This window comes from Opisthocomus hoazin, chromosome 25, assembly GCF_030867145.1.
Source record: "Opisthocomus hoazin isolate bOpiHoa1 chromosome 25, bOpiHoa1.hap1, whole genome shotgun sequence".
Classification (NCBI taxonomy): Eukaryota; Metazoa; Chordata; class Aves; order Opisthocomiformes; family Opisthocomidae; genus Opisthocomus; species Opisthocomus hoazin.
Window position 1 is genome coordinate 9,112,029 of NC_134438.1, and position 26,906 is coordinate 9,138,934.

General features: G+C 45.0%; 2 protein-coding genes across 5 annotated transcripts in view; one reads left to right on the top strand and one right to left on the bottom strand.

Moving 5' to 3' along the window:
* Positions 1-3,505: 3,505 nt before the first annotated feature.
* On the bottom strand, positions 3,506-9,991 carry FAM72A (family with sequence similarity 72 member A). 2 transcript variants are annotated; one of them, XM_075443240.1, is made up of 5 exons: positions 9,727-9,991; positions 8,177-8,410; positions 7,120-7,197; positions 5,867-5,991; positions 3,506-4,949 (listed from the first exon to the last, which is right to left on the bottom strand). In XM_075443240.1, the coding sequence occupies exons 2-5, from the start codon at positions 8,326-8,328 to the stop codon at positions 4,855-4,857; spliced, it is 450 nt and encodes a 149-aa protein (XP_075299355.1). In that variant the 5' UTR covers positions 8,329-8,410; positions 9,727-9,991; the 3' UTR covers positions 3,506-4,854. The 2 variants fall into 2 exon arrangements, with proteins under 2 accessions (XP_075299355.1, XP_075299356.1); XM_075443241.1 differs by having other exon boundaries at positions 9,705-9,991.
* Positions 8,877-26,906, top strand: part of SRGAP2 (SLIT-ROBO Rho GTPase activating protein 2) — a 108,852-nt gene continuing 90,822 nt past the window's right edge. For 2 of the 3 annotated variants that reach the window (XM_075443237.1, XM_075443239.1), the window contains exon 1: positions 10,142-10,420. In XM_075443237.1, coding sequence (XP_075299352.1) covers positions 10,354-10,420 — 67 coding nt within the window. In that variant the 5' untranslated portion in view covers positions 10,142-10,353. Of the gene's footprint in view, positions 8,917-10,141; positions 10,421-26,906 lie in introns of those variants that run through there. The other variant, XM_075443236.1, reaches the window with a different exon arrangement.

The following is a 26,906-nucleotide window of genomic DNA, read 5'->3' on the forward strand; positions in this document are numbered from 1 at the left end:
ATTACCCAGAGACATCAAGCTGTCAGCATTCAGATGACATAAGAAGTGAAGCACCAGAGATTTTATCTGGCTTCTATCTGACCAGCTTTGTTCCCTGTTTGTTTTTTTTTTTCCCCCCTCGTTGCTGTCCAAAATGTGAGGCACGCTTTCTAATGAGAAATCAATAGAGTGCAGACTCACTTTGTTAAGCTCGTGTCACGCGTGCGAGATGACAAGAGACATGGCAGACAGCAAAGCAGCTAAAACATCCCCCTGGCTAAGAGCTGCTTGGAAATGCTGGTGCTTTTTCAGAGCATAGCCTAGTTGATGCTTCCTGATGAGAAGAGGGCGTTTTGGGTGGTGCGTCAACAACTTGGAGCTGATTTCACAGGAGGTGTTCAAGGCAGGCAGCCTGCTCTTCTCTCTTGTCGTTCTTCTATACTGTGTAAATGGAAGCTCACATCTCTCCATTCCATGAATGCTGTATCTATACGGGTTTGAAATAACCTGTTTTCTTTGTAGGCTTTGAGTGGATATTTGACTAGAGGCTATAGCCACTTGGTATGCTAGAGCAAGAGAAAAAACCTCATAACGCAGTAGAAATCCAGGAACACCGGCATAGAGCAGGATCCTTGCTTTAAGCACAAGATGATCGAGGATGACTGCTGGGAGAGCAGAATACATTAACAGACTTGCAAATGCCTGTTGGAATGGGAGGAAGTGATCCACAGCTGCAGGAACAGGCGCAGCTCAGTTCTCTGTTGGAGTCTCGGAACTAAGGAGTCTCCTCGTCAGGTTTACACAGTTCGGGCTTTACCTCTGCTCTCCGATGGAGCCGACGGTGCCGTTCCCTCACCATCCCCTGGCTCCTTGGTTTGCAGTCGACGAGTCGCTACGCTCCTACAGTTTCTTGCACAACAGGGGCCCGTGGCTGTTACACTATACCAGCCTGTAGACACTCCCTCAATCCAAATAACAGCGCACAAAGGCTGTTTACTCGGGATATGCACTGTTCCTTGGGGTATGCTTTCAGAAACCACACAGGCTGCAAATGTAATAAAATATGTAACAATGACCTCTCATGACAAAGTAATGGGGTAATTTATAATAAATCACCATTTTACTTGACTTTAAAAAGCATGCCAGCTCTTGCATGCCAGAGAGAAGAGCGGAAAATAAGAGCGCTTCATAATTTCTGTCTCTTATCATTGGAGTGTTTCTCAGATTCAAACCCTGGGACTCCAGGTTCTGTCCTAGGAGAGGTGACCCATCTGTCATCCGGCTCAAAGTGGATGAACTGCATTCCGGGCCGTGTAAGAAGAGAGGCTTTCAAGCTGAACCTCCCTCAATAATCAACATATTGGTTTGTACCGATAGAGATCACGTACTGAATTTCATTACAGAATGATGCTTGCCCTGGTCCTTGCAGCATGCTGTCTACTTGGCAGCTGCTTTGCACCCTGAGTTGGCTGCGGTTCAATGGTAAAAGAATTTTTAACCGTTTGTTATTGTAAAGCAGTTTGGGATCAATGCTGTTACATAAATGTGAGGCTATGATTAAGCATTAATCCGTACTGGAATAATGAAGAATATTTAAATGTGCTTTTTGTAGTAAGTCTTATTTAATATGGAGGGGAATCAATTTATCACTGTCTTGATATGACTTTCTCCTACCCCTCCAGCTAATATTGTGCATTGCAGGGAGGAAAATGGTTGATCATCGATGGCAGCATGATTACACAGGTCCCTGTGATTTAAAAATCAAATCCAAGTTATTTATCCTCAGTGGCTTCTGGAATTCTACTTTCAAATGTTTCCATCCAGAGACGCCTGCGACCCTGAGCCTGCAAGGCTGTGTTGCACAACCTGGTGCAGCTGCGGAGCTGCTGGCAGGGCCTGGGGCGGCGGGGAGCGGGGAACGCCCGGGCGGATGCGATACCCCGGGCATCGGGGCTGGCCGCAGCCATCCCAGCCGCGCTGGTAGTCCAGCAGACTTTGGCAGCCTTGCGCAAGCACTGACACCGAGTCTAGAATCGAAGACCTTTTCCCTGGTGTTCAGTCCCTTCTGAATAAAACCAGATCTGATTAGAGACACTAAAGTTCTTTAATGACTTGCCTTGTGTACCTTAATGAGCAGAAGAGAAAGGCCTTAGGACTCTGTTCTTGTTTTTCAGCTTTGTGCTCTGCTTTTGGCTTCCTTGGCTGCACAGCAACGATCATGTTAAATTTCCCTGTGGAAGCCTTACCAAAGGTGGCAACAGCTGCCCCGTGTTTCCGTATCAGACCAACTGCTGATCCATTGGGAGGCTGAATCCTGCTGATTGATAGATTCATTCTGGAACTTACCTGTCCTAAAGTTCAGCATTATTATACCTAATGCCTTGGAGCCATCACCTTCCAAACAACTCAACGGATTCCAGGGCTGTGTTACACGTATGTATCTTGCCTGTTGAAGAGTGTAGAGAAAACAAAAAACCCCCATAGAGGCCTGAGTTGTTTTATCTCAAACAAAGATTTGGGTGGGGTGAGGTAACTGGCAGTTTTTCTAGCAATATTGATCTGGTTTTGTGCCAGCAGCTTGGTTATATCCATCAACCTGGAAAATATCTCCCTGCCAGGTGATCCTTGGAAACTTCACCCAAAACAAGAGGGCCCTGTGAACAGGGAGCAGCCGCTTGACCACAGACGGCTCAGTCGCTTCTCCTTTAGCGTCGGATGGAGGGAACAGCAGTAGCCCTAGCCAGGATGGGTTTGTTTGGTAACGCCTGTGACAGCTGGAGCAGTAGATGGTGTTTGTTTCCTTTGTATGCAATACCTACAACTTCTTTGTCCTCAAAAAAAAAAAGCACTGAACTTTCTTAAAAGTTGGCTCATTTTTTATTTCAAGCTGATGCCTGGTTGAGACGAACTAGCTCAAACAGGCCTGTGTAATTAAAGTTGTTCATAACAGAACTTCCAGTTCTGTGTGTGCAAACAGATAGGGGCAAACCCCAGAATTACTGCCTTGATGTGCAGGAATGCTAGTGCTCTCCTCTGTGGGAGAACAGCTCGACAGTCTGCTCTGCCACTGACACAGAGTTGACTCATAATTGTGAAGTTTAGAAATGGCAACTTGCAGCAAAGCAGAATTATATTATGGGAATTTTATTTGAACTGTTGTGCTACTTTTACAAAACCAGATGTATTTTTAGCTCACGAATTCTGTTGGAAAGAGCTTTGATGTTACCTTGCCAGCTTAATACTGTAGTCACAACATGATCAAATTCATGTAGCATAGAAAATTTGGCAAAAAATGGGATATTGAGTTATAGAAGAGTTAACTGACTAAACACCTTTAAGACTGAGAAACTGTCAGGTTTTTCAGCCTTAAAAGGACATGATTTTTTTTTTGGTGCATCTAAAACAAGTCATAGTAGTAAGGACTAATTATTCAACTAGTTTAATATAAGATGCTACTTCATTGTTTTGATTATGATATCATTACACATCCATATTTATCACAGCCCAGAAGATGATGTAGTCCAAACTTTTTATTTAAGGAGCAGACATAACACAGGAAGTGAACACAAGACATAGACACACAGACACATATATCTATATACACCAATACACATTGAAACAATGCAGAAGAGGTAGTACCATTAATTCAGAAATATACAACATGCAGTAAAAATGCTAAGACAATTCAGATCTGCCTTCATTGCACCTCCTCCAAGTACCACAAGAGGCTATAGAATGATTTTTTCAGCATCAATCCAAACTCAAAAGTGTACTCTGTTCTCCTATCTGAGCGTACCTTGACTTTTCTACAGGTCATCCTTCAGGTGACTTAGCTGCAGGGGACAGTACTTAGTTCATAACTTAAATACTACAGCCGTAACAACTCGGATAATGAGCTTTGAATCCATTACTTCTTAGAGGAACCAGATTGTCTGTATGCTTCAGGATGTCAGGTTGGGCATGAACACCAAATATTTAACCTGATGTTTTTTTTCTTTCTCTAAAAAGACTCAGTCGCATGACTGAGTTCTGTTCTGGAGGGATGCCTACCCTATAAGGGGAAAAAAACCCACACATAAAACTGGATGGATTTTACTGTTGACCTTAAGAAAAACTCCAGTGTAGTCTTGAAGTTCTGTTAGACGTCAAGTAACTGCAGTATTTAGGTTTTCTCAGGGGAAAAAAATGAACTTGATCTCTACAGAAACATGATCCTAAAAGTACTGAAAGATGAAGATGGGAAGACTCCGCAAGTCAGCTCCCCAGTCCCCATTCAGGAGCATCCTAGCATGCCTCAGCTGCCCAGGGAGCAAGCTGCTAGAAGCAGGAGAGGCAGATCAGAGAGCCAAAGATCTAGTACTTTAAGCCCCTTATTCAGCAGCTCTGCATGCTCTGAACAGAAGCGCTGGGCAATGGTCCGTGTCACCACAAAAGCACAGCTCTTCCAGAACTTCGTCAACCAGGCTGACTATTTCTTAAGATTTTTAAGCTGTACGTACAGCAACTGAAAGACTTTGCTCTGTGAATATTGCTTTAGGAAAGAAGAAAAAATATGGTGAAGAAGGATTATCAACTGTTGAGACTTCAGTGTAAAAAACAGACCTAGACCCCAGCAAATGCACCTTCCATCTGCATTTCCAGATCTGACCAAGGCAGGTCTGTAGTCAGAAGATGCACACTAGGCAGATTCAAGAGTCCAAGGAAAGGCTACAGAGAAAGAGCAAGATGATACCTTCCTTTTCTAGGATTCTTTTCCAGATTTCCTGGTTTCTCACATTGTTTCAGCTCTGGTGGGCCAGCAGGAAAAAAAAAATCCAACCCAAACAGCAATGCAACGTATCTAGGGGAGATACTGTAGTATACTGTAGGTAACATTTATCTGATATACTCCTCCTCAGAGATGCAGGACATATCTTCATCTGTGCTTTCCTCCAAAGCTGGCAAGTTGCCCCAGAGCAATACATTCACACCTGGTGGGAAGGAGGTAAGAACACAAAGGAGGAAAAAAAAAAAAAGAAGTATTTTTGGATTGTGACCTTGTTTTTAAGTTGCACAATTTTCTATTTTCAGAGAAAATACCTACTCTGATCATTGCAAAACCTGGTAAGTCACGTTCACTATAAATATATCCAGACTATTTCCTACTTTTCCTGCAAAGTGATCTTCCAAGTGGTGTTGTTTACAGCATTGTTCAAAGAATAAGTCCCTGCCCACAGATGTATTTCTATACCTAATTCATGTAGCTATTGATAATCTCCTCATGGCTGATTTATTTTTAAGTGCATTGATCTGAAACACAGGTGACACTGAAAGGTTTAGACAATAAGTTACTCCCATCTGCAAGCAAGAGAAATGATTTGTCAGAACGCTGTGCATTCCTGAGGACTCAAGGCAAATTATGCTCGACACTTGGCATCTGCACAACACCTAGCTGAAGAAAGTAGCTAGCGTGAGCCGTAACTTCAGCTTGAGCTAATGAGGCCTCAGTTATATAGGGTCAAAGTGACAACATGACTCACCCAAGAAGAGCGCCCATTGGACAGCTGCCTAATAGCACAGTAAAGCTATATATACTGCTATAAATAGTAGCTGGTGACTGTGTTTATACTAGTTATAATATTGCTTCAGAAAACCCTGACTTCTGTCCACAGAAGGGGTAGGTTAATTTTTCTGATGAAGATAATCACTTAGAATTTTTCGTTTACAAAGTAGCTACAACTACCTTCCCCAAAGTAGTTTGCTAGATTAGCAATACAGTAACACTTGCCTTCTGCCTCCATATGTTACACTCCCTCCATATGCTTTAACTATATTGAGATGCCTCATTAGAAGGAGGACTGAGAATTCAAGATCTGACGGAAGAGAAGGAAACATATGTGTTCCTTACCAGAAGGGTCTAGTCTGTTGATGCCAAAGACTGCTTGGCTGTGAAACATCCAGAAGTGGCCATTGTTGCAGGAGAGCAGGCAAGGTTTGCAGGGAGAAATCACATGGTAACCGACAATGTTACCGCTGGAAAGACAAGTGACATCATGAGCAACACAAAGACCTGGTGAAAAGAGAGATGTTGTTGGGTTCTCCAGCTCAAACTAATGTTAAACAGCTACGGTACCAGACTATTATGGAATGCGCCTATTTTGATGAAGTTAAGGGAGCATAGTTAAACAAGCTTCTTAAATATTTAGGGAACATCTGTCAGGAGTTACAGAATATCTAAGTTTCAGATCTTTGGCATAGAGAACCATTTAGTAACCTAAATTGTGTAATCCAGATTAGTTTACATACCAACAAAGGGTGTTGGATTTTTTTTTTTTTTTTTTTTGGAAGGCCAGAGATTCCATTGGGATCAATGCAGAAGTTCATCACACACATAAAACCCATCATCTGCACGGAAGCACCGTGCACAGGAGAGTATCAGTAGTAGGAGTAATGAGACTGAGAATTTCGAAGCCTTTTCTACTCTGCTAGGTTGAAACTGAGAACAACCATTTTTCTGCCTTCTCAGTCACGCGCTCTGGTGAGATATTTCTGTTTCTCTAATCCTGTCTAAAAAAAAAAAATACTGTGGTCCTATCACAACCCCCCACTGTTTAAATCTGAACAAGGTAAAAGTCTTGATTACGAAGCTGAAAGGATCGTCTCAAATAACTGTGAGCTACTTGGGAGTTGTTGTTTGTACTCTTAAATATCAGGCATTAATAAAGAGGATAAAAGAACTCCAAGAACTTTAGTGACAGCATGTTCCATCTGCTAGCAACAACTAGATCTGCCAAGAGGATGTTCTATTAATTAGAATATGAGTAACTACTTCTTACTGCGGCCTTATTCACACAATTATCTCGGTGTCGAAGCAGACATTTAATCAGGCAGGCGGCATGCAAGCTTCCCCATATACTCAGACTACTGACAAGATTGTCACATTTCCACTTGGGACTTGCACAGAAATAGACTGGCAGCCGTGCCCAGAAGAGGTGGGCTGAGTTTCTATCGAACAGCATTGAATCTGAAACAGAGTCTGCAAGCTGTTCATTCATCCCTTAACTCTTGCACTGCAGCAGTCCACAGCGAGCAGGTTAAACAGGGTTGCGGCGGCGCACGCGTGCTTGCGGAGGCGTTAGTGTCACTGAACAGCGTTCTTACCACTTTAAACATGCGATGTTCTTCAGTTTGCATTTGCAGATTTCAGTAAAATAGCAGCTTCCGATGAAATCGACAGTACTAGATGGCAAGAAAGTGAAAATACAGAAGTTTAGATGTGGCGCTGATTACAGCTAGAGTGTTTTGATAATAGAGGTTTGAAGTCGCAACAAAGTGATGTCACCATTACAGTCTGCGTGGTTCTCTGTTTTTTTGTTTTAACCTTTCCCAAGAACATGCAGTTCCTTTTTCCTGTCAGCTAGCAGCCGTACTCATATGGAAACCAACAGATACCCACGAGACGCTGTGCTAATACACCGTAAGTCCTCTCACAGCGGAGCAGAACGCACGGCTCCTCTCCACGCTCACCGCCGCTGGCTGCGTCCACTGCCGGTCAGAAACCTGCTTATAGCCATCGCCCTGGCTCCCGGCGAGTCGCAGCCAAGACCGCAGAAAGACAGCTTGAAGGCTGGGACGTTTAAAACCCAACCTTTGATTTCTTATCTCCCTCCTAACCCTGACTTTCTTATTAACATGTCGTTTGGCAACCTTATTTCCTTAGTATTCAAATATCGTTATGGGAAAGCAACGCGCAGCCGACAGGGAGGAGAGGGGTTCTGGAACCCGCGCAGGATCAGGTCTGCGCCATGTGCAGGTGGTTGTGTCCAACCCTCGGCTTCGCTGAAGGAAGGAGCTGGAGGAGCTGCCCGCAGCGGGGAGACCGAGTCGGACGCGTGGTTCGCTCTGCCCGGGGCACCCCCGGGGCTGACGGGTGGGTCCGCAAACGCGGGAGCAGGGCCGTTTTCCCAGTGACAGCGGGTTTTCGGAGCGGCCTTCGGAAGGCGGCTGGCCTGGGAGGGTCCTGAGGCCTCGGCAGCCCCGCTGGGCCCGTCACTGCAGGGCAGGCCGCGGCCCCAGGGCTGACCAGGCCGCGGTCCCTGGGGCTGACCAGGCCGCGGCCCCGGGGAACGACCAGGCCCCGGCCCCGGGGAATGACCAGGCCGCGGCACCCGGTCCGGCCAGGCAGGGCCCCACCGCTCCCCGGAGGCCCGGCGCTTACCCCGAGGGCGGGATGTCAGTGGAGTAGAGGTCGGTGTCGGTGTCCGCCAGCAGCACGGCCTTCATCCCCCGCGAGCTCAGCACCTGCTGGCAGAAGCGGCAGCACAGCACGGCCACGCACCGGTCCTCGAAGGTGCAGCTGCTGGCCGACATGGCGGGCGGGCGGGCGGCCACCGCCGGGCCCCGCCGCCGCTCCCCGTCCCGTCCCGTCCGCTGCCAACGGCCACGCTCCTACCTGTCAGTTTGAATTCCCGACTTCAGTTTCCCATTGGGCGCGGGAGGCCCCGCCCGCCCGATCTGATTTGTGGAGATCACCCTCTCCTTGCAGGCGGTTGGAGGAGACGGGTGGCACCGCCCCTACCGCCGGGATACTGGCGGAGGGGCTCGCCCTGCCTTGCTCCCATTGGCCCCGCCGGCAGTCTCTTTGCATAGCTCGCTCCGCCCCTGCGCTGTCTTTGGGGTGGAGGCTACTGCGCTCCGCCGGGCCCCGCCCACCCCGTCCTGGCGGGGCGGTGCTACGAGTGCCAGGCGGCGGGAAGGGGGGGTGTGCCCAGCTGAGAGACGGAGCTATCTGGTTGGCCGGCGCGCCTGTCGCTCCTGCCCCGCGCTCTCCGCCCATTGGGCGGTCCGCGCGGTGGGGCGGGACCGGCGGCGGGCCGGTGAGGGGGACCGGGTGGCGGGCGCCAGCGGCCGGAGGACGCCCGGCGGCGGGAGGCGGGGAGGCGGCTCCGCAGCGCCCAGGTAATCGCCCCGCCCGGCCGCCGCGCTCCCGGGCCCCCTCCCCTCCCTTGCCATCCCGCCGGGGGACCGCGGGCTGCGCCCGCCGCCCGGCCCCGCCGCCTCCCCTCAGCCTCCCCTCAGCGCGGCCCTGAGGCGGGGCACGGGGCCGCCTCCCTCAGCCCCGGCCCCCCCCGGGACCCCCCCACGCTTCCTCTCCCCGCCGCCCTCATTGTTCTTCCCGGGCGGGATGCGGATCCGGCGGGTGCCGTGTTTATTTATTTCTTCCTCCCAGACGCGCATCTTCCGCGGGGTCTGCCGCCTCGCCCCCTCCCTCCCCCCCCAAAAAAAAAAGGGGGAGAAAAAATTAATAATAATAAAAAAGGAAAGTTGCGTCCCGCCGCCGCGCCGCGGGCAGGTTCCCGGCTGCCTGGCAGACGCCGGGCTGCGGCACCCCGGCTGCGGGCTGGCTCTGCCCCGTGCCCCGGAGAAGAAAAAAAAAAAAGCCCCAAAATAACCCCCCAACCCCCCTCGGCAAAGCCCGGAGCCGCCGAAGGAGAAGCTGCGGGCGGAGCCGCTGCGGCGGGGCCGGGGAGGGCGGCGGGGAGCTGGCGGGGCTGAGGCGGGGGCAGCTGGCAGCCGCGGGGCCGGGCTCGGGCCGTGCCCACTCCCCCCCCCCCCCCCCCCCCCATCGCTGCTCGTATGGGGGAACGGTTGCTCCCCTGGGTCCCCTCCCTCCCTTGGGGACCCCGCTCTCCAGGCGAGCCCCTTCTCCCCCCCCCCACCCCGCAGAGGCGGTTTCCCTCGGTTACCTGCCCGCTCTGCGCTGCTCACCTCATGCTGCTGCCTGAGGACAGCTGGCAATGTCAGGGCAGCTTTGCTTTCATTCGCAAATTTTGGCTGCGCATCTTGTGACTGCCGGCTGCAAGCCGTGATTCTATATATATATATATATATATTTTGTTTGTTTGTTTGTTTGCATTTGCAGGCAAGCAAACCAAAGAAAACGGCTTCTTGTCCTCCGTTTCTGCTCCCGTTTGGGATTTGATTTGCATCATCTCTGAGCACATTTAAAAAAAAAAAAGGGCAAACCAAACCCGCACAAAACATGCTGTGCGGAAGGACTTCCACTCCCTGGCTGTGCCATTAACGTTAGCAATCAGGAAGAGCCTTTGGGGGCTGCGGGAGCTCGCCAGTCTGATGCTGCTGCTAAAGGTTTTGGTGCAGGGAGACGAAACCGCTGCCTCTTCCATCCACTGATCGCTTAACATCTGCATTTCGCTGCTGCTGTGCTCCATCTCACACCCTCTCTCCATGGACTGATTTTTTTTTTTTTCTCCCTTTTTGTGGGGGGGAGGACGAGCGGAAAATCAAGGCATTGCACTGAGAGGAGCGAAATTGCATTTGTGTCTTGTGTGCTGGTGGATCTGTTTTGAGGTTAATCTTTTTGGAACAGAAAACATGACGTCGCCAGCAAAATTCAAAAAGGATAAGGAGATCATAGCTGAATATGACACTCAAGTTAAAGGTAGGAATGGTTTTATTTTCCTCTCTTTCACTGTTGCAGTCCTGACTTGCAATTGTAGGAGTTTGCAGTAGATGTTTGGGTGGGGAAGGGGGAAATCATTTGCAGATTGCCTGGAATTCGCAGGGCTTTTTCGTAATACAATGTTGGATCGGCTTTGCAGTGCTTTTTCTTGTCCCCGTGGGGTGGGTTCCTGCTATGGTATTGCAGTTTTAAGGTATCACAGTGAGGGCTTTTTTACAGAATATGACAAATCTTTGAGTTCTGAGAGCTATATATTTTTTCTGTCTGCTGTTCTAAAATATGGCTTTGCATTTGAAATATGAGAGCCAGTTAATTGCTTTGTAATCTTCCTCCTATCATGGGAATTTTTAAAAATCTGTGTAGTGTCAGAAGAGCATATTTCCACTGGTAGTAACGGGGGCCATGCTGAGGGTCCCTGTGAAGCTGTTTGTGCTAGAAAGTTCCATTATTCAGGATTTTGCTCTTGGTGGGTCTGTAATACTATTGCCTGGTTTTTCTTACTGTGCTCATGAGTGTAACACCTTAAGGTTGCAGAGTGTGTGCGTATACACACATATACGTATGCATACATGTATAAATGAATAAAAGTAATGCACCAGTGTTATTCCCATCATCGTAAGGAAGGCAATAAAGAGTCGGAGGCATATTTGCAACGATCGTGCAAGTCTTCTGCAGAATTCGGTTGGCTGGGTTTCAGGCTATCATGTGCCCTAGGTGAAAGAAAAGGGAGGATGGTGAAATGTCTACTTAGCTTCTCATTTTTGTAAAGTTTTCACGGTAACACGTATTTAAAAAAACAATTGTGGCTTGTGTATGGCTTGATATATCGCTGCTAGGAAGTTAGGAGATTTAGTGATTTATCTAATGGGTTGGAACTTGCTTGGTATGCTCATAGCATGCAGGAAAGATGGCCTTCGGGCAGGGTTGATTGAGTTAAATCAATGTGATTTAAAAAAAAGCTATTTAAATGTGAGTAGGAAATCTAGATTAAAACTGACAATTAAAATATTGTTTTGCAATTATGTACTCCGTTATTTTTCATACTGGGGGGGGCTGCTCACTGGTCGCGACGCATTAAAACATGTTGTCCTACAAAAGGCTTGTCTTACACTGACCTAGTACTCTGTACCTAGAAGTAGTTTTGACGTTTATGTTACAAATGCTTGTCTGAGCAAATATAAAGCTGGGTAGGAGTTTATTTTGTGTTTTTTTTTAATTTTTGGGGTCTTAGAAATGGAGAAGAACGTGGGGTGTTTTTGCTAGTTTGGTTTCTATTCCTGTTTTCTAGCTGTCTAATGGAAATAGGAGTTGAAGTCAGTGTAAAATTAGAGGCTGCTATGTTCCTTCATCATTTACCCCATCAAAATGCGCATGATGAATACAAGCTTGTAGACATAATATTTGTGAGTTGGACACAATAATGGGAAACAGGGCTTTAGAATTAGTGAACTACGTCTTCTCACCTCGTTTTTTTTTCATACATTAAGAATGAAATCTTTCCTTTTCTAGAAAGAGACCAACAAGATGGGTAAAATTGAAATGAGCCTTCGCTGTGTGCATAGGCCATTAGTGCCAAAACTCAGCTCATCTCTTCAGGTGCTTTTGCAGAGACCTGTCAATTCAGCCTGTACATGTGGTCCCAAAAGTGAATTGTTGTCATGGCATAGAGATATTTTTGCTTTTTGGCTTATAAAATGTTCCTGTCTTAAATATGTGAGGGTAAGAAGACTGGAACTGTGTAAATGGATTGCGGGGAGCTGTGAGAAGGGGGTTTCCCTCCTGCATTAGTGGTGAGGGAGTTTGTGTTGGGATATTCATCCCTCCCGCAGTTCAGCTTTCGCTGCGCAGGGGACTCCGGACACGGCAGCCCCAGAAGTGGCTAGTGGAAGGTGTTAATCCATCTCCTGCTCCTTCCTTGAGAGGGAGGTGTTGATGGGCCAAACACCTCAAAAATACACATGACAGTATGGTAACAATCCTCTCCCCCATCACCTCGTGTTTCAAAGCACAGAGGGGAGTTTCCCTTCTCCAGCTGGCTCTGGCCTTTCACAAGCTGCCTTGACAATGGGGACGATTGTCCCTCTACTTTAGGTGTCGAGTTTGGAGGAAGACTTTGAAGTTATAAGCTCATATTACAATTTCGTGAAACTTGCTTTTCATCTTGCAGATACTGTGGTTCCGAGCTGGATAGGGTTTGGCTCTGTAGGGAAGCTCTCATGAGATGCGCTGGTCTCTACCGTAGAGAGAAGGTACTGAAGGCACACTTCAATCCAAAAGTGCAGTGCTACATAAAAATTTTGGTGTCCTCATCAAATTCTGACTTTAACTGTGGGAACGGCGTAGAAATTGTTTTAACTCTGGTTCTGGAGTATTTGGTATCTTTTCTCTTGTGATGTGAAATGATGCTATGAAGCAGTTGCTGTGGGAGTGAGATGAATCAGGTGTTGGCGTGCTACATAAATTGTAAGGTATCATCTGTTTATCAGATGAGAAAACTCTAATTTTTCACTGGTGTTTAGAAGCTTACGGCATTTTTTTTCTACGCTCCATTCTGGCTGTGTGTTAGAAACTGTGTTTAGAGGCTTCATTTAAAACCATTAATCCACAAACACATACTTAAGCACTTTAAATTATTGCTAATAGAATGATTGAGCTTTGTTTAAAAGTTTAAGAGTCTTAAGTTGTTAATCAAAACCTATTTCAGGAATAGTTTGGTTATGGTTAATAGATCATTGTTATGCAAAATTTTTGGCTTTCTGTTGCTGAATGAACTTGGTAATTCTCCTTGTGGAAGGTGTATAGGGCCGACAGGGTGTGATGAGTGAAACTCTTTGTTCTCTCATGGCCGTGAGCTACAGGTATTTGTTACATTCTTCCAGCAGCTGGTTCTTTGCTTCTTTTGGGTTGGAGTTAGCTCTTCCCATGGTTTGTGCATGCAGCTAATGGCAGGGGAGATCAGCATTAGGATGCAATGAATTTCTGAAGATGAAGACTATTTACCTCCTACATATCAAACTTGCTGTGCAGTGGTCAGGGAACATGGAGGGAGCGATGTGTTTCTTCCTAATGACTTGTGCAGTGTGGTTGAGGACAGGCTTTGTGGTCTGTAGGTACTGGTGCGGTGCATCCATCCCTGGAGGCTGTGGGAACCAAATTGGATACAGCCATGAGTTACTTGGTCTGACCTTACAGCTGATCACTGTAGACTGGGCTGGATGACCTCCCGAGCTTCCTCCCAGCCTGAATTGTCCAATGATCCCATGGTCTCTAGTATCCGGAGGTTCAATTACAAACATACTGCCTTCTGCAGAAGTGAATTAACCTGCTGAGGTGTCCAGACAGGAGGGCTTTCCTCAACAGCTGTGTTGACCTTGAGCCTTTAGTCTTTGGGTGATGCAAGCAAAGTCTGCGTTGCGTGGCTGTGCCATCTGCCCTCGAGTGTTTCACGCTGTGGGCGAGGAGAGGTTGCCAGTGTTAGTGGGCTCTTCTTGCAAAACTCGCTGGGAGTGCTTCTCTCTTTGAGGAAACTGAAATGGCTGCGTGTCATGCGGTAGGAATTCTCCTGACAAGATGACACGGGGTCAGCAGGGGAGGGAAGTGCTGCTTTGATACGTTTCTGTACCATGTGCTCACAAAGATTGTGAGTTCAGTGAAGCTGGAAAGTGAGATTCTGTGGTCTCCGTATGGAGCCTTTGATATCTCAAGCTCATCCCCTTGTCTGGATTGTCTCTCCCAATTCCTTTGTGCAAGTTGTGGTAAAGCAGAGATAATTAGTTTATGCTGTGCAGTGTGTTCCATGTGAGATTTGGATGTTGCCTATCTATGCCCCACCAAGGGCTGTCAGACTGTTTTTTGGTTTACTGTATTAAATCGGAGTGTACATTTGCTGAGGAAAGAAAAGCCAGTGATTTATTTCTTAATTCTTCTTTTCTTTCTCCTCGTGTCCCACGAGGGCCTTATATTTAATTAGTTTGTGTAAAGCTTCAGTAAATAGCTTCATGGTCCGGGCTACAGAAATTTAATACTGAAATTTTTTACACAGCACGGGTTCGTAAGCCACTTCTGTCCTTGAGTAGTCTCTAGCAAAGGTTAAAATGCACCTCTTGCAGATTTCGCAGCGCAGTCCAAAAAGCGCCAGGAACATGAAAAATAGATGAGGTAGTTTATAGCAGGAGAGAGCACAGCACAGAGGTGGCTGCGTGGTTATTTAGCTGAGTGTGTCTTGAGCTAAGAGAAGATGCCTGGTAAGAACTTCAGGCAAGCCTCCCAGCTGCCACTGGATTCTGGCTACTATGATGTCTTAAGACTTTGTTTTTAATCTCCCCAAAATTGCTGATAAATTTCAGCTGAGTCCCTTTTTCTTCTCTGGTTTGAACGGCTGATAGTTTATTTGATCTGATTATGAGTTTTTCCCTTAAATGCTGCTTAAGAAAGCTTTAAATGCTGCATACAAATCTCGTTTGTATGTTACATCTTCTGAGCGCCTTGAGTGATGGTCGGCTGGTTTTAATCCTGGTAAACTCTGAGGAGTGGTACCGACCTTTTCTCTGTGAAAGATTACACAAGTAGCTGTGCCTGGGTCAGCCGGTGCGCTTCGGGGACTAGAAGGGAGGTGTGGTGCTTTTGGTGGCGATTTGAAGCAAAATTGGCGTTTCTCTCCACTGTTGAAAGTTTTGTTGTTAATGCTGCACATGCAGTGCTTGCCTAGAAAGAAGGTATTTGTAGAACTGTTTGGATTTTTAGATCAATGAGTTGAAATTGCTGTAATTTGTTTTGTTATTAAACTTGTTCACCTGGAGATTTTCAGTACTAGTGACGTTATGTACATATGATAATTTCTCTCTTGTGTTCGTCTTCTGTTCAGGTCCCCAGGTCAGTCGCTGCAGGCTGTGGCTCTGTTTGCAGATCCATGCACCACGTGTGTGTGCTGCGGAGAGTTACGGCTGAGCTCTTGGCCACTTCTTTGGCAGCGCCCGTGGAATCCACCGTGTGAACAGACTTTTCAGCCACGCACCCTGGCGTGGTTCAGTGGAATAGTTTTGAATGTTGAGATTTTGAGTTTGTATGTGTTGGATTGCCATTTACATTTAAAATGTAAAACTACCTTTTAAGGGGTTTTTACAGTTAATTGTTACTCTGTGCGTGTAAGTGATTCCATTTGTTTGCAACAATGACTTGCTCCAGACTCCGACTATGGAATTGCTGTAGAATCATCTGGTTTTCTGCAGTTCTTGATAGTGCTAATCCCTCGAGTTTTGGAGCTGGATTGGGCCAGCGAAGCAGCCGGCTGCCAGAGAGGGGGAAGGGGCTGTTGGGAGACTGGTTTGATGTTACAGCAGTGGTTTCTATTTCTTTTTGTCCTATGTACAGTTCCTGCTAATGGATTATTAACGAGGATGGGAAGAGGTGAAGAATGCAGATTCTTCCTTCTTTACTCTCCATCTCCAAAATCCCTCTGTTGCAGATTCATCAAGTGTTGTGAAGGTAGAGACCAAAGCTGACCAAAAGACCTCAGTCTGCTGAAGTGTTGCAGTTTCTTCCAAAAGCAGAAGGAATTGCCAGTGTAACGCCAGTAGGGTTTCTATAAAAAGGTTTATTAGCGATAGCCAGTTTTCCCCAGCTCCCAACTAAGGGAGCCCCACGACATTTTTCCTTAGCTCTGAATGATTTCCTTTCGTGGTAAGGGTACGCATTAGTATCTTTTCCTTTTTCTGTTAGTTAAAAGGCTTGACTTTTCTGGGTTTTTTTGTTGGTGATGCTTACTAATTTTTGCCCATTTTGGGAATTTACTTGGAAGGACCTATTTGCCTGGTCAACTTTTTCAGCTGTCTTTATGAAGAGTGAAAAATCTAAACCTTTTTTTGAGATGGAAAGTATGTTTAAACACATGTTCTTTTGAATAGCTTTCGCTATGCCATGCGTAGTTGATATTCATTACTTACAACTTTATTTAGTTCATTTTTGTATGACTTTTGCAGATTTCATGCTTTCTTTCTGAGAATTTCTACAACATCATGGGAGTCCTGCTCTCTAAATACTGTCAGTGTTTTGTGGGTGATGGAAGGAAATGCGGGGTTATGATTTGCTGAGGGATAAAAAGGTACGGGAGAAGATGGGAGAAAGGGTCTTGACTTCACCGTAATTCCATTATTAGACATCATTCTTCATTTCTGCTTTCTCTTTCTCCTCTTCTTCCAAAATAGCAGTATTACAAAGGACAAAACAGGACCTTTTTTTTGTGAAATCTCTAGATAGTGATCAGTGAAGCTCTTGAAACACTCGCATCAAGTCAGGGAACATGTGTGTATATAGACTAACTGTGTCAAGGAAGTGCAGCTGGTATTTTTTCCAAGTAGATGCTGCAAATGGATTTGAACCATTTACAGTCTTCTTTTTTTTTGGCCATCAAAGGAACTATTTAGTGTTGTTTAAAGCTTCTGACCCAGTCCTTTTGCTTTCAGTTGGTATGGTGAGAGTTAATCATTGCTTGGAAAAAAAGTAAGGGGCTGGAAATTTAAAAAAAAAAAAAAGAATCACTTCCTCTGCAATTCTGAATATAAAAGGATCATGTGTTTACAGGGGCTGGAGTTATTTGGGAGCGCTGGTCACACTCCGAGGCAGCGTGGGCATGGTGCTGGGGTGGCGGGACGAAGCCTGGGTGAGAGGCAGTGGCAGGCAGCGGTGCAGGGATGCGCACGTCGGGAGGAGCGAGCCCAGCGTTTGCTGTTCTTTAACCAAGCAAGGCAGCAGAGAAGCACCTATAAATGTAAATGTGAGCTGTGCCTGGGTGTAAATCTCAACTGATATGCCTGGCACAGCCGTGCGGTTTAATCTAGTTTGCAGCCTTTTGTATGCTGCAGCATGCTGCACAGAATAGTGCAGTAAATCTTTGGTAAAAGCTACAAGCAGCAAATTCTCAAAACGTTCATGGGGTTCCCCTCTCTCCTTACTTAGCACTTTGTCTCCAACATTTTCTCCCAAGGTGTTGCTAACTGCAGTGCAAAAATTCTTAATGTTTGCTGCATGCTGCAGAAACAATTTTTGCTTCACATTTATTTCTGTGAAATCAAGTGAATTAGGCCGGGGAGCTGCCTTATCCTGTGGCACATAAGCACCTCCTGGCGCTCTGACTCTTGAGAAGGAGCCAAATAAACAGATTAACTCTAAACCAAGAGTGGATTTTAATCTGCAGTTGTGAAGTGCTGCAGCAGGGTGATTTGGTCAGTCCTACCAATTCTGCAGTTTTTTTTTTTATTGTAGGACTTTCCAGGAAGAACCTTTTGGCTTCCCTCCTTTTAAGTAGGGAAGAGCTTTTTGGTTTGTTGTTGTAGCGCTGTCGCTGGACAACAGTTTTCATGCAGATAGTAAGCCAAGGAGCTGTGCAATTTATAGATGGGGAGCGCTTGCAGATTGAACCTCCTTAAAATAACGACAGTTATTGCCTGGGAATTAGTCGCTGCCTCTTTCTTTGCATAGCAGTCCAGTCCCACTGCAGGGGCATGCTCTGATGGTCCTGTGAGGAAGGGGGGGGGGTTTGTTCCTGACAGACCTGTAGCTGCCAGAATTGCTAAACTGCTTGGTCTGAGCAAGTGGATCGATTGTTTTCTACCAAAGATCTGAAGCCTCAGTCAATCGAAACAGTTCAGTGTCGGTGGGTTTTCATAAGGCAAACTGTACGGCGTAATGAATATGTCTTTCTTACTGTAGCTTTTATTTGCTAGCTTAAAAGGGAGAGGATGATTAGCAGCACAAACTAGTGCTTATTCAACAAACAGGATTGTTTAGAAAGATATCTTTCTATTTTCTTCATTTTTTAGCCTGTGCACGGCATGCCCATGGCACGCGGGAAGGCTGAAATGCTGCGTTTGTTCAGCTGCTGGTCACATTATCATTGAGCCCTACAGTAAAGGAGAGTATAGGGCTTCAAGCTATTGTTATAACACATGAAGGTTTTTTTCCCCCCCTCCTTGCATTTGCAGCTTGGGACTTGGTAATGATGGATGGGGTGCCATTCTGTTCCTCTTTTCTCACCCTCCCAATTTCCCATCCATCCTGTTCCACCACTTCTAGAAATAGGGAGGATGGTGCTGCAGATAGTGTGGTGAATGCCGATGTTTTAATCACCAGCCCGTTCAGTTTTGTTCAGCGTGTGTCTGGATATTGCAATAATAAAATACAATTCTGTCTGCTGCTGATGGAGGATTAGTGGGGAGAAGTCTTGAGGGGAAACGCAGTTTGTGGTAGTAAGTCCTTCACAGCAGTTGTTTGTTGTTGCTTTAGTGATCGGAATGAAATGAGGCAGGGATTGTCAATTCCCTGTGTCAACCATTATATTTAGGTATTAATTGATCCCCTCGTTCCGCTTCTCAGCAGGGAGGGAGTGATCCATGCAGGGCAGGAGGAAACCAAATTGGCGGACAATTTCAAGGAACTTTCTAGGCTATGGCATGTTACATATGATTATGCCTTTATTTGGGGAATATTTCAGATGCCTGTTGGATGGGGCTTAAATATAGTGGGATAAATTACTCGTGTCTTTGAGGATGCTCCTACTTGTTAGCACTTAATTTATGAAGTTAGGTGTTATGGGGAATTCCACAAAATCCTTTTCTTTATGCAGGTTAACACTAGGGCAGTGCTTTTGCTACTCTAATGCTATTTCATGTGATGTTCTTGCTTTTGGGGAGGAAGAGGGGAAGATGATTTATACATGTTTAATTAGCACTGCTTGTTATTAAAATATGAAGAAATTTTACATAGGGACAGGATTATGGGTCCAAGAAACTTCCACTCAGCTACCAGGTGTAGTTGCTCAAGTTCAGCAGTACTGTGGCAACCACACTCCATTCCAACTCATCCCAGTTCATCTGGGGAGGGCTGCTTTAAGCATTTTACTCAGAAATCACAACTATGATGAGTTAACTTCTCCTAAGGCACTACAAATAACCAGCCAGGCAGTTTTGGTCAGTGAACAGTAATGAAGTTTTCTAAAAAACCGATGCTCTTCCACCTGCTTGGAAACCCACAGTGGTTTCCTATGGCTATAAAACAGTATTTGGACACGCAGCACAAAGGCAGGGCAGAGGGAAGTTCATGATGATGCTGACATGCCCGCCCTCTGAAAGGGTTCCTTTCCTGACCGGAGTATTTGGCAAATCCACTGACAGGGTTCTTTGATTTACTTATTTATTTTGTCATCAGTAGATGTAAATTCAGTTCTACGGACCATAAAGCAGGTGTATTACAGGTGTGTTTTTAAGAGTCCTGTCTGATGAACGTGAAGTGCTTGGAGAGCTTAGGAGAGAAAACATGTAAATGAGAAGCAGCCATTATTACTGTGAAAAAAATATTGTCTCCATTTTTGTTAATATCTACAGTGGATATGTTAATGAATAATAATGAGAAACCATAGCATACAAAGTATTTTATGGACTGTAGAAGTACAGAGCTCTGAGCAGGCCTTTGGAGGTTTTCCCTTGTGTTCAGTAACCAGTTATTCAGAAATTTAATAAATTAATAGCTCTGTGAAGTGGTTTTGGAAAGGAGCCTGGTTTTGCTTTGGTCTCTTTAATGATAGTAACTCTTCCTAACTTTTCTGTGTTCGCTCCATCTGTGGAAGAAGGAAGCCTCCTTCATCCCATTTACCCTTTTTTTTAAAAAAAAAAAATGTAGACCGCCAGCATTTCTGTTGCATTGTGGGCTGCTTGCACCCGTCTGTGTCCCAGCTCAACGGGGCGGACTCCAGTGCTGCAGACAGATGCTGAAATACGAACAAAAGACTTTGCCAGTAAACGACTTAAAAGTGTGCAGCTGGAAAAGGGAGGGGGAAAGGGTTTCTGCGCTGTATGGAGGGAGGAACAAATGCAGCACTACAAAGGTCACAGGATACAGTAATGATGTTTGGATGGAAACTTAACTTGCTATGAATGAGACTGAGCTCTTGAGTTTTCCCCCTGGAGCTGAATGTCTAAAAACTCTGGATACTTCTTGTTCTGTTTCTTTTTTTTCCTTTTCTTTTTTTGGCTCTTGTGAGCTTCCGTGAGTTGTGCTATAGAAATGAAAAAAAAAAAAAAAAAAAGATAAAATGGAGGATGGACAGCACCCACGCATATGCTAGGAGGGGCTTAAATGCGCTCATCTCTACTGGGTTAATCAGAGCTGTGACATTATTAGTTTCTGGTTAACCTAATAAAACTGCGAGTCAAGGTTTTGTCTATGGTAAACAAATGTGTAAGGTTTCTTAGCAGGGAACTGAATTATGTTACCAAAGATGTCAGTGCTGCTGACCAGGGTTGTTGGATAAACTCAGAGCTTGGGCTAAGCACCCCTCGAGCTGACTGTTGGACCCCTTGAGTGTTGATTTTATTTCCCATGTGAAGTCTTGTTACTGATTGCTAAATTGCCTTCTCTCCCTCCATGTGCTCTTATCCAGATTGTATTTTCTTTGAGGTTGGTTTGATATTGTATCAATCCATATGTTGCTACCTTCCATTATATGATTAATTTCAGCCTGTAATGATAAATTATTTGACCCAAAAATGTAAGAGAAATCCTTTTATTTAGCCCAGTTGTCCGATGCCAAACACATTCATATGCATTGCCTTCACACTTAAGGAATTAATCTTTACTTTGTCTTTAAATCAAACTATTTCCCCTGTCTCCACCAGAATGAACTTGACAGATGATGGCTGTAAAGGGCTCCTTGCATCCATTAATTTCCACCTTTCACTCTTTCTCCCCAGAGATCTTGGCTAACCATGGCCCCTCCGCAATGTGCCCCTGGAGGTGCAGGTAGTAGGTTCGTTTCAGATTTAAAACAAGGGAACAAATTCTGGCGCTGGCCTCTGTGGAAAGTCCCTGTAGGTAGAGTCTTCTTTTATGTCTGGAAAGCAGTGACAGCTGTTGCCAGCAAATGAGAAAGGGTTTTGTTTTGGGTTCTTGTTTTATTTTGTTCTGAAGCTTCAAGTTATTTTCTGATCAACATGCTGTAACAGTTGGTCATTCTTGCTGTGATATATAAATTTGCTTGACTGTTATTGATTAATTTCTAGCTCGAGCTTAAGGAGCACCCATGGTAGGAGCACTGCAGTCTTGAAGGAGAGAAGGCTCCGTCACTACTTTGGGAAGGAGCTCGCGGTCGCCAGACCAACGCGCAGGGAGTGGGCGAGTCTGTTGGTTTTCTGCTGCTGGAGGTTTCTGCAGAAAGCAGCATCTGTAGCTTGTGAAGTTCCATAATAAATACTTGCTGTAAGCTGAAAGATCATATATAATTTTCTCTGTGCTCTGTTGCCTTTTCCAGCTCACTCGCATCGTTTCAGTGGTTTTATGATTAGACTTCATGCAAATAGTTCTCATTCATGCCCCACCCTCTACCAAGCCCAGAGCAGCACAACCAGCTGCTATGGTTGGGATGAAAGTGCTGCTAATTTGTTGTTACCTTTAGTTTAAGGATTCTGGATCTTGTGAAAGGTTTGCTGTTGTCTTTGCTGTAAGAAGCTGTTTATATGTTGACTATTTAAACAGATTTTTCAGTTGTGAAAGGTCGATGCCTCTCCTTTCAAGAGGGAGGTTGCTTTGAGATCTTTCATGGAAAGGTGCGTGCAGAGGATGACAGCTGCACGTATCTATAGGAAAGAGTAAGTGGATCTTTTCTTTTTAAAGCGATCAGTATTCAGCTGGCCTTGCTGTCTGTTGTGGAAAGGTTGTGCTGTGCTTGCAGAACTACTTTGAGGCTTTGATGGTGATAGTAAGAATAAATTCAGCTCTCTGCACTAAGGGCGCTCTGACGTACAAGGAGAACAGGTTCCTTTTCCTTCCCTGCCTCCTTTTTTTTTTTTTTTTGTGCTTCTAGTCGTGTGCCTCTCTTAGAGCTTGTTTTGTTAACAAGACAAAGATCCCCCCGAAGCCTCACTACGCATGCTTTTAGCTTACAGCAACAATATTAAAATCTGTTGACCATTAACTTTTTAGAGCAAAGGTGTTCTCATTACTTTTACGTAGAGTGGTTTTTATCAGATATGTGGAAAGCTCTTTATTTTTATTTTTTTTATCTTTCAATGTATGAAATGTTTGTTTACCTGGGAGAGGTGAGTTTGTTTTTAGGTAGCCCAAACAAAATGCCGGTTCTTTTCAATACACGAAAGAGCTGTTCAGCTGTATCATAAATCTCTTACAGTTCATATTTTATTACTACATCACTTTATAAAGTCTTCTTTTACTTAACATCTTAACTCAAGTTAGGTTTCAGTCTTGTGATGACTCCTTGCCTATCAGTGAAAATGAGGACACTCCCACATCATACATGAGAACTCTTGCATATTTGATATATTTTTTTAAAAAAAGAAGCCCAAAAGCCAGGGTTGTCTTTTGTAGTATTTTCTGATTCTGAAACTTCCTGTGGCAGATCTTAAGCATTATAGACGCCATTCCTCAGGTGCTTTGAAGCTAAATAAAGGAAATGATTTCTGGATAGGTCTATATGTGCATTTATAACATGCATGTAATAACAATTTACTTTCCTTTCCCTTTAAAATTCCATCCATTTTCCTTTCATAGAATCACAGAATGGCAGGGGTTGGAAGGGACCTCTGTGGGTCACCCAGTCCAGCCCCCTGCTGAAGCAGGGTCACCCAGAGCAGGCTGCACAGGACCTTGTCCAGGCGGGTCTTGAATATCTCCAGAGAAGGAGACTCATTGGAAGAACATCCAGTCTAAATCGGCCTTTTTACTGGTCTGATGGTGTCAGAGCTTTGTGGGTGCTGTTTTCCCCTTGGGTGAGGAGAGGCACGCTGTATTTGGTGCCGTTAATTCTATTTTGAGGAGTCTGTATTCTTTGGGTTGCTGAATTAGGTCTTTCAGCAGATCTTGCACAGAGGAATGGCATTGTGTTTGAAGTAGACTGAAAGCAGGTAAAAAGGTTAAATGGTAGTGAATTACTCCAAATGGCCTAGATCAAGGTCTCCAGTGAGGTTTATGGGATTCAGTTACAGATCTTGAAATGTGGTGAGAGAACACTGAACTCTTTCCCTTCCCCCCCCCCCCCCCCCCCCCCCCCCTTTTTCTTGCAATGCAGCCTGCATGGCTGGAGAGGATGTGCCTCTTCTTTTTAAGAAAATTTACTCGGACAGAGGAGATAATAAAGTGGTTTTACTTTTTTATTTTTTTGTTCTTGTTTGGTTTTTTGGAGGTGATGGAATGGAAAATCCCAGCATTGTTTTGAATGAGACGGCTGTCGAGTCAAGAGGCGCTCGCTGGTCCGAGTGGAACCAGGGAGCGGGGGAATGCCGCAGCTCACCACTCAAATAAAACTCAGGGCATTTACTGCAAAGAACAGTCAAAAACAATTCCATGAATGAGCCAAAGTTTGTGAAGTCTTGAATTGGATTGTCATATTGCTGAGATGTGTCGGGGTATCCCTTCTTTCAGCTCTTTCGTTCTCTTCCTCCCTGACTTCTGCCATTGGGAAAAGGTTTGGGTACTAGGTAGGAAATAAACACTCCCCCAAGATTCCCTAACACAAATAAACAGGTTTGCTATTTTTAAGTGCCAGTTTTCTATGATTCTTCCAAAGTTCTTTTTGCTCCCCTGGGACTGAGTCTTGAATTAATGTGGTTTTTTTAAAGATTTGTTTTTAGGAGTTAGACTGATGTGAACTTTAGTGCTGGCAAAGATACTAGATTGCCAGTCCTAGATGTCGAATTTATATTTTAAAATTTTTAAATTGTTAAACTGCCAAGAAGAGAAGCCAGTTGAGAATATTGAAAGAGCTGCTCATTTCGTTACCTGTTGTACCGGGGTTTTGTTGACACTTTCCTACATCTGTGAGAAATACTTAGTGCTGAAGCAAACCGTCACTGTTCCCACAGACGGTGAACTTCAGAGCTGTGTGAAGTTTTCAGTTTAAACAGGAGAAAGTTTGTGAACCTTAGATATTTCTCTTGGTGTCAGAGCAAGCAGGAAAAGCTAGCCATGGCAGACTATTTGGGGCTGATTCCTTGTCCTTTTCGTATATGTCAGGTGCTCTGGGTCCTTGGGGATGTCTCTGTGTTTGGGGGGAAGAGGGGTTGTGCTGGGGTGGACAGAAGAGCCCCTGTGCTGCAGAGACCTGCTCCTTGGTTTGAAGCCGTGGTGCTGGGAGATGCCTCTTGCTTTCTGACTTGTTTATTTTGTCCAGCAAGAGAAGGGTTGGGGAGGCTGCTGCAAGGCCCGCTCTTGTCAAAAGCAGGATTTTAGGAAGCTTTCTCGATGCTCCCAAATGCTGTTAGTCCCTGTGAAGGTGTTGATACTTTTTTTTTTTTTGCCTTGTCAGTTGGGACTCAAATAGAAAAGGAAAAAGATACAAAGCAAGTGGATGTGTTTGAGGAAGGGGATGAGTGTGTCAAGAGCGAAGAAAAAAAATCTGCTTTGCCTTGTTGGTAATTAGGGTGGACTTAAAATTTTAGCAAGTGCCTGGCTCCTTGGTGATTTAATTTTCTACATGCCTTGGCTTGGTTTGAGGTTAGACTGTTGCTACTGACATGTTTCACAAAACGGATGTTCTCTGCCTAGTGGTGACAGTGGGTATGTCTGTTAGTACTGATGGCAAATTGGTTAATAATGTGGTTAGTCTAAATAAACTAATAGTGCAGACGGTGTTTCTTTCATTGCCTAAGTTAATATTTTTATACACCTACTGTTAACTTTCTGGTGTGGGCTTTTTTTTGGTTTAATTTTAGTTCTCTTGCTCAACTAGATGAAGCTGATGGCTCAGCTAGATGCACCTTTTTGTACATCGGTTCTGTAACCATCCACTCGGGCCTTGGGAGAGTTTTAGAAGCGAGTGGTGATTCTTCCCTGGAAAATACTACAGGCCCAGGGCTTGAACTCATTTTTATCAAGCTGAGCAACTGGTTAGTGGCTTAATTGCTGTCATTGTATTTTGAATAGAGGTTAGTTTCAATCTTCTCCTCTTGGCAGGGTTGTTCTAGGTGAATGAGAAGTCCAGTGAACACAGCGAGTGGAAGAGAGCTGGGTATTAGTAAGTTCACTTTTGGGGCCTGGCTTTTTTCTTTGCTTGCTAAAGAATTCTTTAATTGTATTTTCTTTAATATGCTGTTCATATATAGCAAGCTGCAAATTGGGAGTAAGTAAAATCTATTTTAATGAGTGAGAAGTCAGTGTGGATGACTCAACCTTCATCTTTTTTAGGTCCCGATTCAAATTCGTTCCCTGTTTGTAGCAATTGAAATGTCACCAAATGTTCACACTGTCGGAAGAGCTGGGAGTGACTCCTGTCTCCATGATGGATTGCACCATGCTGCCAAAGGTGGTGGGCTCCGACTCCTCCTGGCAGCTCCGGCAGAGAAGCAGGAGCCTGGATGGAGAGTGGGAGGATGAATCACTTCTCTGCTCCTCTGGACCCAGATTGGAGCCGGGAGGAGCTTTTGGCTCTGGGTGGCTGCAGATAGAAGAAGAAATTCTGCCTTTGGTTTCTGCAGATGTCTTATGAACAGTGAGGTTGTTATGGGGCTCTTGGGGCTTAAGTAACATGTTTTTTTAAAGACTGATATTTCTGTGTCAATTACAAATTGAAAAAATTAATGTTTATAGAAATAACCCAAGTACATTGCTTTATTTTGTGAATGGAGTATCATTTCATAAGTAATTACGAAGTCCTGCTGAGACGTGTGCAGTATCCCTAGGCAATGGTATTCATTCCCACTATGTGCCTACTGGTTTTGTTATATTTTGACTTCCTTACAAATGATGGAGGTGAGCTGGTGTTATCTTTTTCTTGGAAAGCAGAGGTGCAGCCGTAGCTTCTGATTTCAAGTTCTGTGACTGACGTGCCATGTGATTTTGTCTGATTTACTTAGCACCCATCATTTCCATCAGCGTAGGTATGGTGCTGAATCAGAAATCATAGCAGGATTTTAGTATTTTTACAAACCTGGTCAGATAATTAAATATAAAACTACTGAATTGTTGGCTTATTGCGGGTATAGTAGGAGGCAGTGGTTGTAATGGGGATATATTTACCGTATGAGGAAAATTCCCTGTGCGGTCTCCCATCCGTAGTTCTCTGGCTTTATTTGTTGTGGATACTCCTTAAAACCTTAACCAGCTTGAAGGTGGTGGTGGCCTGGATGCAGCAGCGGCCAGCTCCTGTTGGGAAGGTGCAAGCTTACGGATACGTGTGTTGTCATATGCAGCTTTGCAGATCTTAGCAAGATTTTCCTGCACTCCTGTTTTTACATATGAGATCCGCTCTGCACTGCTTAATTCATGGGTAGAGTTCTTAAAATGCAGCCATCTCAAAGACTGTGTTAGCCCTGACTTCCCATACTCAGCTGACATTCAGAGAGAAACTTGCTTGTTTTACACTTTCAGTAGTTCTCTGATGGGGAGGTGCAGAGTGAGAGCACACAATACGGCCAGCGCTGGGTTGTGGGGGCTCTGCAGGGCTATTATTAGATGACAATAGCCG

Excerpts from the sequence above, each read along its gene's own strand:
- FAM72A (XM_075443240.1), bottom strand. The coding sequence starts at position 8,328 with ATGTCGGCCAGCAGCTGCACCTTCGAGGACCGGTGCGTGGCCGTGCTG. Across the intron at positions 5,992-7,119 it reads AACATCGCATGTTTAAAGTG|CGGTAACATTGTCGGTTACC; the intron begins GTAAGAACGCTG and ends TTGTCTTTCCAG. Across the intron at positions 4,950-5,866 it reads CAACAGACTAGACCCTTCTG|GTGTGAATGTATTGCTCTGG; the intron begins GTAAGGAACACA and ends CCTTCCCACCAG.